General features: G+C 40.7%; 1 protein-coding gene across 1 annotated transcript; it reads right to left on the reverse strand.

The window, feature by feature from the left end:
• Nucleotides 1-2,398: 2,398 nt before the first annotated feature.
• Nucleotides 2,399-8,543, reverse strand: LOC143181667 (uncharacterized). The gene is made up of 4 exons (XM_076382198.1): nucleotides 8,323-8,543; nucleotides 5,646-5,743; nucleotides 5,217-5,420; nucleotides 2,399-2,905 (listed from the first exon to the last, which is right to left on the reverse strand). Exons 1-4 carry the CDS (start codon nucleotides 8,415-8,417, stop codon nucleotides 2,400-2,402), a joined length of 903 nt encoding a protein of 300 aa, XP_076238313.1. The 5' UTR covers nucleotides 8,418-8,543; the 3' UTR covers nucleotide 2,399.
• Nucleotides 8,544-11,152: the final 2,609 nt, after the last annotated feature.

Raw genomic sequence — 11,152 nt, forward strand, 5'->3', positions numbered from 1 at the left:
TTCTCATTTAAATGAATATTGATAATTATGTTACTCTTTATAATTGAATATTTCATTTTTTAATACTTTGAAATAAAAATTAATAATCTATATGATGTTAAAATGTAGTTTTACGAAAATGAAAAATATATAGTTGATCATTAAATTAGTACTTAATTCCATTACTGTTATCCGTGCTACAAATATTAATATTTAAATAAACATTTAATTAAGGATTAAGAAACAAGGCACTGAATTCGTTTAAGACTTGATTTTATTAAATATGTATCTGATATATTAGACTACTATGTATTATACACAATGTACATATATACAACCTATCGATGTAATTACATGCTACTTAATTAAAGGCGAGAAACTGGGATCTTTTAATCGACTGCTCGAACATACATCCCAACGCCTGATTTATCATCTATGGAATCACAATGTTAGTACCTGCTTTCTTTCAATTAGCTAGAGGAATGCGTCAAAATGAATCGAAAACGTTCATTCTCTGTCTCACAAGAACTCTTAAACGAGGGAACACGTTCAAACGACATGCTGTGAACAATTAACAACGATCCGACGAGTCGCTACAATTCTGTTTCATCTGAAGCTATTTCCTTAAAATTCCGCTACGAGAATCTTTGATACCCTATTTAACTGCGAATATATTCTCAATCACCTCGAAATCACGATCCACTCGAAAATCCTTCGACTGCTCACAATCTGAGGCTCGAAGGAATGGATTTATTTACGCGTGGAATTATTACACGCGCAGAAAGTAATTGCTTAACATCGTTTTATCTCGTTACAGCGATTAGATTGATAGAAAGTGTTCGAGTTACGTAAGTGGTGAACAATCTTCGCGATTTTTTTATTCTTCTCCTTTTTTTTAAATAATTCTCACGGAGACTGTTTAAGTCGCGTTTCCATGCAAACAAGTTTTCAAATACTTGTGAGATACACATTTAGTACTCAATTTTATTAAAAAGTGGTTTTGTAATAAATTGCTCATATTTTTTGAGCCGATCAAAGCTTCTCAAACTTGTCAATATTTTTGAATCTTAAATTTCGTTGCAATTTTATATTTTTAGTATTTAATTTTCAAACGGCTCAAAATTTGGAGATATTCAAAACTTTGAATCGCTCAAATTTGCAAGAATTTGTTAGCTACTCAAAGTTTTAAGCCTGTAATTATTTAAGGAACTCAATTTTTTAACAGGTTGAGGATAAACAATACTAAATTTTGAACTACTCAAATTTTGCTAATAAAATATTACTCGATTTAATGGGTCAAATTTTCGTCGGCTCAATTCTTAAAGTGTTTCATTTCTGAGCTACTCAAATTTTTAGACTTTCAACTATTTGAGTCACTTAAAATTTTAAGCTACTCAAATTTTGTTCATAAAATACTGAACTCGATTAAGTAGGTCAAATTTTCGTCGACTCATATTTTCACATATTCCGCTAGTCCCATATTGTATACGTAGAAACTCGACTTAAAATTCACCGTGGATCCTAATTACCCAATACCACCTTATCATCGTTAAGTACGCAACACTTTACTCGAAGCACACGCTACACGAACTAATCTCAATGCTAAGTACAGTTCGTGGAACGAAAGAAAACGAAGAAAGGGGAACGAAAGAATTTCGCACGAACTCGTGAACAGGGAATTTATCTAACAACCGACGTCCTACGTATCTCGTTTACTTATCTACTCATTCCTGGTAACATCACTTCCTTGTGTTTTTAATTTTCGAACTCAATCGCGAGATATCTTTGGTTTCGTGCACATATCGCGCCGTGCTCTTCACTCTTGCTAAACAGCAAAGTCCAAGCTACACGACGCGCAGTTTTGATGATGTTCCAATCACTGCCAAGTCCATTCAATGACACTTTCACAGAAAAGTTTCACCCAGTCCCTTATTCACGTTCTTATCTCCATTTTCTTCAATTAACACACTTAGATGGCTCATCAACCGACAGTACATTGTTTATCGTTTAACACGACGCGATAACTGTTACTTTCCGCAGCTTTTATCGCGTCTCGTGGCTCTATGATCACTGTTACCGATAGACGATATCTATACTAGCAATACGACTGATAGAACACTCAGGTTTAGTCATGTGTTTCTTCTCAACCTGGAGTCCCATTACGCAACTGATATTCTGCGTAAATATTATTTTCAGGAAGTCGTCAGCTTCCTTCATTGTCCTTTTGTCACTGTTCACTGTCTCCATCTTGCAATCCCCCAGCAAATGTCCATTTTCTTCAATTAACTACTTAGATCAATTGCCTAGTCCCCAAGTGTCCAACATCCATCCAGAACATCCTACCACAGAAACCTCCTTAAGAGTCCATGTCCTGAGGACCATGTTCACAACGCTCGTTCGCAACAGTTTCTCGAGCTCTTTTACCACCAATAAGGCTTCTGCATGTAGGGAGGCATAGGTACCTGGCCAGTGGTGGGATACGCAGTTGGCTCCATCAGCTTCGACTGGCAGGGTTTTCCATCTTTTATGAGTAATGGCACAGCCACCCTCCTAGGCGAACATCCGCTACCACTGGCTTCCACCCTCTCGGTGGCCGCCCTCTTCGTCTTATACCTGTGGTTCTGGAACCAGATCTTCACCTGGGTAGGCGTCAGTCGGATGATGGAGGCCAGGTGCTCGCGCTCTGGAGCGCTTAGGTATCTCTGCTGACGGAATCGTCTTTCCAGCTCGAACGTCTGCGCCTTGGAGAACAGCACCCGCCTCTTTCGTTTCTTGTGCTCCGTCTCGTGGGGCTGCGTCTCCGTCGCCTGCTGCTCGTCCTCGAACTCCGCTGACTCTTCCTCCTTGCACTCGTGGTTGCTCTCCTGTTTCGGCGCGAAGGAGAGGTCGGAGATCGTGGGGCTGGTCGAGTCTGGCTGCTGGAGCACTGGAAGGAAGAAAAAGCTGGGGGTTATTGGGTGGTTTGGGCAAAAGTTGGGTGATAGCAAAAACTAGTATTTTTGAAAATATGACTCATATGGCGTTTTGCCATGTGTGTACGATTCTAGCCTCAGCTTCCACTTTCGACTAATAATTCCTGCCTTTGATTAGTTGCATAGTCAGTGCTTCGAAATCGATAAGCACCACTTAAAGGGTATTACAAAGTGATTAGAGTTGCAGCTGCACTTTTTAGTACCCTTCGACTCCTAATGCTGATTGCAGGCAGATGCAAGCCTCTGTATTGATTTCTTCGGTCTTGCTAGACGAATGCTTGCTCATCGTTCAGGGTAGACACTCGAAGGAGTTTTGAAGAGTCATTGCTTAGAGAAATTAAATAAAACAATGTGAATAAAGCAAGTAAAAGTAAAGTCGAACATGAGGAAATTCTTTTCGTGAAAAAATTCAAAGTTTCTATGCAATCTATCGATTTTTATGCCCATTCGTGTTGGTCCGGAACTGAAATTCGTTGATATTCCAATGACAGCATCATATTAGAGTAAATTACAGATTAGAATATCAGATAATCTGGGCTCTTCTATACATATATCTATATTTTCAAAAAAATTATTTCTAATTACAATTAAAAACTATTATTTTATTTATTTGAGGTAATATTCAATCACTATTCTATATTTCTTCGAGTATATCCTCTATGTGAAACTGTACGTATTATAGTTCCCTAATACTAACACAAGGAAACCCGTCGATTCAATTCGATCGTCATGTTCGCAGCGTAATCCAACAATATTTTGATTAGCCTTACGGTAAAGTGGCAAATACCACGGTGGTTGGGAGACACACGCTAATTTAATGTTACAACGACGGAACACCGGCTTGGTGGGCATACAATACGCTTTTCTGAACGATCCCTAAGTCCGTTTGGGGAGGGTGCGAAGCAATATAAAGCCTGTTTGATACCCGCGCCACAGTTGCACCCCATGGGATCGACTGTATCATTTTCATGGGAGATTAGGCTCTGGCTCGCAGTTTCGTGATTTCAATTAGACTCTCGCCAATGGCGATGTTAACCTCTCTGAAGGCAAGCGATTAATTGTAACCTTGTTCCAAAGCTATAGTTCACTGCGAGGAAAAGACTCTAAGTTTCACACAATTATTATAACAAAAACGCAATATTCTACTAAGTCCACTACTATGTTCACATATTATTCTGTGATACATGTTATACTGTATCACATAATATGAAATTCATATTATTTCAAAATCACAGGGTCACAATTTTAGATAAACCTAGAATGTTTAGATAGTTTATGAATCAGTTCTAGCAAAGTGTCCCTCGCTACAAGATTCTCTTCAGTGAACAATTTTGAACATATAAAAAGACAGTCCTCTATTCTGAGCCCAGTCGTTACAAAAAAGGAAAACATCGAGTGCAGTTCAAAATATCAAACTAAATTTCCTATTACTGTCATAAAACAACCTGGACACAATCCCTGACACCATTTTCCACTCCTCGAAGCGAGTGAACTTAACCCAGGCCTAACCCAGGTCAGCGATGTCGCTGTGCCTCGATACACGAAGAGAAACAGAGGGTAAGAGGCGATGAGGAAGAGGTGAAAGGAGCCGATAGGCTACCGGTGGATTTTTTGGGCGTGACAATTCCGATTCATCGAGGGCCCACAGGACTACACGCATCTGTCCTCGAAGGGACATCTGTCCCCTCGTGCGGGCCAATCGGTGAGCAGGAGCCACAAGGACCTTTTATAGGACTATTAGATCCTGCTTAGACGACGCGGACCAATTGTAGGGTGTTAAATAAATAAGGGTCTCGATCTACCCCCTTCTCTGCAGCCCCCTATCAACGTACATCCTCGCGAGTATTGCGGATCGCGTGCTCGTGACGAATTGAGAGGGAATCTTTCACCGAGAAAAATTGTGCCTCCTCGTGAAAGCTATTCGAGAGACGCAGCTGCTATTGTGGATGCACTATTCTCTCGATATAGACTCAAGCGAAGGGTGGAATGAGATTATAGAATGTAATTGGGTTACTGAGATCGATTCATGTGTCAGTGATTCTACTTCATTTTAAATACCTTGTTTAGTGTATATATGCAGTCGCTACTCGCTGTAATCTCGCAAGTCTTTACTATTACTGAACTTGTAAAATTTGTGAGCTGAGGATTCATGTTGATCCTCGTTAGTGAGACCAAGTAAAAATAATTCAGAGAGAGACTAGAGTCACCTATGAGTCTACAGCGAGTAGGTACAGTTTATGTGCAGAGATCTAGAAGGATACTCACCGTTCACTTCTTCTAAGGGTTGTGGCAAGGTAGTCGGTAACGTTGGGCCAGTGGGCCACCCCAGGAGGCCAGGTGGCGGCGGTGGTAGGGTTCCTCTATTTAAATTCGCGTATATCGCGGGTTGCAACATGGCCGTCGTATGCTCGAAGAACTGTTGATATGCCGACGGGACATCGTTCGTTGTTGGCAGAACCGTGGTGCTACCTGAAACAAAAAATCCCCACAAACCATTAAACTTCTAATAATAAATGAAAGATTAGACTTCCACTGAAACACGGTATTCGCTATAGTTTCACAGCTCAAATTAAGCAATTTTAGACTTTTACGAAACTTTGAGAAGAAATCAGAATGCACGATACAAGTTCAGAAATTGAAAATGTGGACAGTGAGTTTATAACGAGAGGTGACATACTTTATTTCTGTAATTACCTTGGACTTCAGTCTCCTCCTGGGAAGGCTTAGAATCGAGTTGCAGGATGTCATGGATATGGAAGCCTGTCCTCGGCATCTTTATGCTCTCCAAGATTCTACAACAAAAAGCGAGGACCCAAAATTTAGAACCAGAAAATCTCTAGCTTTAAATCTACACTCTATCTGGTCTAAACAATACTAATGAAGCATTCTACGTGCTAATCTGGAATATTTTTATCTATACGTGCAGAAGGAGCTCCCTGCTCACTATTTAATATTCTATTCAGTACAAACACAGTGTGGCGGGAAAATAACCGCGTTTAAATTAAAAAAAGAGGAATCTCTGCATCTAGAGGTAAACGAAGGGTTAAAATTCTGTCGTGGGCCTCGCTCGGGGTTAGACGATCCCGCGAGTCGAGAAGTCGGGCACAAAGGTCGGTTTTCGAGGCGAATCAATCCAATTTCCGGAGTTGTGCTGGCAGAAAGCCATCCAGCAGCTCTTAAGACCAGATTAAACGCGTCTTTCTCGTCAAAAGGACCAGCCGCTTCGCGGGGTACCTGCAGTTTTCCCAAACAACCTGTCCCACAGACACAGAAGCGAACTTCTGGCCGCCCAGTTTAAGCCAAACGAGCCATTATCGTGGCACGTTCGGCCACGTTCCTGTGTTCCCTCGAATTGCCCATGGTCAGCCGTGTCTGCCTATACCTAATCGACAGGAGTCCTGTTTTACAGCTTTACAGCAATCGCTCAGGAGTTGGAGAGCTTGGATACTGGTCCACTTAGTTTTGTTAGTATTTGGTAAACAGTCAGAAAAATAATTTTATCTCTACTATTACTATATTTTGAATTCTTATTTTTTTGTATTTGTTTTGTGTTTGAAGTTGAGCTCAATTGAATGGACTTAAGAGAAGCAAACTGTCAGGTATCTGTAGAAGAAATTTTCTGACTGAAATTTATCCCTTTTGGAATTTCTAATTTGCAATCCTGACGAGCTAATTTTGCTATCTTTTTTCCTATTAATTGTGGAAAATTGAGGAAGAAATTTAACCTTGTGTTGGCATTTTTTGGAAGAATTTTGTGTGAGAAAATGACGAGTTTTAATTCTTCTGATAAGTTGCTACGAATTTGAAATAATTTTTTGGAATAACTGTTTTTATCTGGAAACATTCTGCGAGAGCTTTTATTGAAAAAGATATATAAATTTTGTCTTCGTTAGAAATTATGTGATTGAGGCGCAAGTCATTAATAAACGATAGCGTTGAAATCACTGGTGATTTCAATCGCCGAGAATTTTAATTTCCGTTTGTTAGAATCGTATCTCTATGAATAAAATATACGAGAAAGTAGTATCTTCTGTAATCTGTAACGGAGTACGGCACACATTTATAATTCTCGACGATGGTATCGATAATCAAGCAAAAATTCGTCTCGATAAGTCTCGACACAACTTGGTGAAGCCACGTGCAGGAATTCGAGGGCCATCGAGATCCCTAACGCGATTAAGCGACGGCAGTGATATCGATGAAACCGGGAGACCCCCCAAACAATTCTTCCTGTTATCTGTAGCCATCATTTTTAATCTGTAGATAATTAATTTTAAGAAAGGCTATAATATATCGTAAACAAAGTAAAACGAAATTTGATAATTGTAGACACGATTTTATATTAGAAAGAAAATTACTGGGCAGTATTTTTTCGATATAATCTCGCTACTTGGTGGAGGTAACGAGCTTAAGAAGTGTAGGAAATACTTTTTCTGTCTTTTTAGAGTAAAAGTGAGAGGAAATAATAAATTATTCCTAGAAGTGAAGATGACAGCAGCGAGACTATCAATAAGATACTGTAAATCGTAATGCACTATTTTAATGGTAACTATTTTTTGCATTTGAATAGCAATTATATCTCTATTCTCTATTACAGGGTAGAAGGTACATCGTGAGATACTTAGAAAATAGTTAAATGATGTAATTACACTCTTGAGATTGTTATATTTTCGCTACTCGTTATAAGATTGTCAAGCCCAAAATGCTAGTTTTTCTCAATACATCCGAGTTCTTGACGCATTATATCTGACACAAAATATTATCTAGGCTCTATATAATCATTTTTCTAACATTGAATCCCATTAAAACAGACTTCCTTTCCCCCATCTGCCTTTCTTTACAAATATTACAGTGCTTACTCAATATAATCTCATGGTCTGAAATGATAACAATCTTACAGACTACAAAACTCATGTGAATTTAATATAGATGAGACGTTCTTGTCTTGACAGAAACGAGAACGAAAAAAAAGAAACAAAAGAACTTTAAAATATCGATGAGATTATACCGTGTAGTACTTTCCAATTTTCTCCTCCATAATCTACGACTATCACACTTAAAAATACTATTTAAGAAGCCTTTTTTTATTCTCAAATTAACAACCCCAAAACTGCAATGCTACCTCGAATGCTTTCATCCCCCATTTTCGTCATCTCACCAAGTTCCTTCCACCCACTAACGTACTCTATCCCACGTGTCACTCCTCAACGTGCTCGTCCGAGAGAGGCTAACGAAAACACATGCGAAAATACGCTTCGAGAGAGGCGGTGAAACTACTTGGATGGTGTCTGGGTTCGAAATGGGGGGAGGGAAATGGGAAAGCTCGTTAAGACGAGGGGTTGGTATTCGATGTTCTTGATAGTTCGTTTACCTATTGGTATATAGGTGGCTGTACCAGACGTGATTCAATAGACTGGTCGGATAGGATAGCAGCGACCAGGGCAGAATCTTATTCTTGTCCGCCATTTTGAAAGGGTCTCGCAGAGGTGTCTAGTGGCGTCAGTACATGTTACAAGAGTCCTCGGCGGCTCGCTCGTTTCGCACGGACTTGCTCGGAACCGTCTCTGTACTTCTAATCTCTCCCTCTCTCGAGCTCGCTCTCTCTCAACCCTCTCCTCTCTATATCTCCCTCGTACCTTTGTACTTTCGCACTCGGGCCCACTTTCGTCCCTTTATACTCTGCCTCTGGCTCTCTCTCTCTCTCTCTTTCTCACTAATCACGTCACCGATCAACGCTCACTCGCGCACCCGTGCATCCTCTTCGCGTCGGGCCGCGCCAGCGGGGTCATCGTAGGCCCAGGCGCGCGCTGAGTCGGGGCCCAACGGTCACTTAAGCGGGGCACACTCGCGAACGAACGATCTCCGCCAGTATTCGACGTGTCCTCGCGACGCGACGCGGATCGACGACCGTACGGACCGAACCAAGCCAGAGTCCTGACTCGAAACACTCTGAAGGGCTCTCCTTATACTTTTTGAGTGTCCTCGACGAGCACTTGACGGCTAGTGTTCCCTACCTCCGCGCCGTTTCGCTCGTCAAGCACCCTCGAGAGCCGAGGGCGGATCTTCGCAGGGGCGGGGATTCCGGGCTTCACCCCTAGCGCCCGGCCAGCCGACAGTCCACCCCTCTACAGGGCACTCCTAGTCGACGAGCTCGCCGGCGGAATTGAGATTCGCTCTTGGCTAACATCGCACTGGGTCGATGATCCTTACGAAGGTCGTACGCGGAAATCAATTTCGATCGTAAGTCGGCTTTTGGGGCGATGGGCTGCTTCTTCTGGGGCTGCTGGAATATTCTAGGGGTGGGTTCGAGACTTCTGAATGTGGAGTTACGACTTATCGAATTGTTTTGAAAATTGGGGTTGTGGAGTTTGAGGGAATAGCTTAGAAATTTGACTTTTGGCTTGGATGGGTGCTTTTTAGGAGGTGATAGAGGCTTCTAGGGGTGGTCTTCTGACTTTTAGATATGGAGTTGTTACTTACTGAATTGTTTTGAGAATTGGTGTTGTAGAGTTTGAGGGAATAGTTCAGGGGTTTAAGTTTTGGGCTTGAATGGATGCTTTTTTAAGGGTTGATAAAGATTTCTAAGGATGGTTTCATGATATTTAGATATAGAGTTATTGCTTATTCAATTTTTTTAATAGATAGAGGCTTTCAGTAGTGGAGGTACCACTGATTAAAATGGCATGAAAACAGCTTCTCAATCTTCCTTCTCCCATTTGTAATTTAATAAACTTACAGAATTGCCCATTTTCAATTCCTATCCACAATCGAACATAAAATCTACAACATGCAAAATCTGAGGTCTGTTTCTACCTTAAGCTAACCAAGGGTGCTTAAAACCTTTATTACCATCTTAGAAATCTTTTAAATACAACCCTTTCAACCCTAATTCATACAACCTTATTATAATTATTACCGCAATATTACAGAAGTCAATTTCTCAATTTTTCAGTTCCTCAGTTTTCCTTTTCATTCAATTGCAAAATACAGTATCTTAAAATGCCAAAGAAAATACTCTCCCTTTATCATCGATCTACACCTCCTACTCCCACTTTCTATTTTTTACAGACTGTTTGTCATTCAAATCCCTGCCATACAATAGCACAAGTAAGAAACAGAATTACAGTCTACTTGGATTCGAGGGTGCAGCGTAGGAAAGGTTGAATAGGAATTTATCGAAAAGCGAAATGCTAGAAGCACATCGAATCCTCGCTGGCTCGAGTCGAGCAGAATCGACTGGCAGCTAACGGGGGTAAGTTTCCTAGGGGTGGAGCTTTCCTCCGACCAATCGTAGCGAGGTGCGTCGAGGATCGTGGTGGAGAATCGTTTCGGGGGTTGATTTCAACCCTCGCCATGAACCGACCAATGGGGTTGCTCCATCGATCAGAGCTTTTTACGCCGAGAGAGCATACTTTACGTCGAGTGTTAATGTGAAAGAGCATTAGCGGTGCTTTTACCGTGTCATTTCGATTTTTTCCCTCTCCCTGTCAATTTTAGGACACTTTTTACCCCGCACCCTGGAATCGAGACCTATTGATAGTAGAAAGTGGGTTAGAGGAGTCTCTGAGCGACAGTGCGATCGTTACACGATTTGCACTGCGGAGAATATGTTTCGTAGCGTAGAGTTTAGGATTATTATCTTTGAAGATGAGAAGCAAAGTGATTGTTATTCAGCTAGGGGTGTATTTTATTCCATTTATTTATGTAAATAGAATTCACAGCTCCTGAGAATCCAGAAAAGGGAATCGAATGTAATTGAATCACAATAAGTTGCATTACATAGTTAACTTAAAATTGGAAAAAGTGAGTGTTGGAATATTTCTGTATTGGAGTACTTAAGAGTTTGAAAATTTGTTAATATTGAATACTTGAAATTTCCAAACATTCAAAGCTTTCATATAGCCACTATGCACCCTCAAACTCTCCTCACCATACCATCATTATAATACACACTTTCTATCATAAATTAACCATTATTACATACACATACGGGTCACCCAGCACACATCCTCAAGCGTCATAAATTTCCTTCCATCTAACACCTATAAGTCCCCGACCCATCATAAGATCTTCGACCTCCGGGTCCTTAAGAAATCACACTCGAACACGAGTGACAAATTGGATCCATCAGATTCAGGTGAGGACGACAACAATGGTCCTACAGCTCGTATCAAATCGTTGAGAAAGCAGTTCACATAAAT

This window comes from Calliopsis andreniformis, chromosome 7 (genome assembly GCF_051401765.1).
Source record: "Calliopsis andreniformis isolate RMS-2024a chromosome 7, iyCalAndr_principal, whole genome shotgun sequence".
Taxonomy (NCBI): domain Eukaryota; kingdom Metazoa; phylum Arthropoda; class Insecta; order Hymenoptera; family Andrenidae; genus Calliopsis; species Calliopsis andreniformis.

What these genes read in the sequence shown, in the direction of transcription:
- LOC143181667 (XM_076382198.1), bottom strand. Translation starts at nt 8,417, where the DNA reads ATGGCGGACAAGAATAAGATTCTGCCCTGGTCGCTGCTATCCTATCCG. An exon ending in AGCCACCTATATACCAATAG is followed by an intron (nt 5,744 to 8,322) that starts GTAAACGAACTA and finishes TTTTTGTTGTAG; the next exon opens with AATCTTGGAGAGCATAAAGA. An exon ending in GGAGGAGACTGAAGTCCAAG is followed by an intron (nt 5,421 to 5,645) that starts GTAATTACAGAA and finishes TTTTTGTTTCAG; the next exon opens with GTAGCACCACGGTTCTGCCA.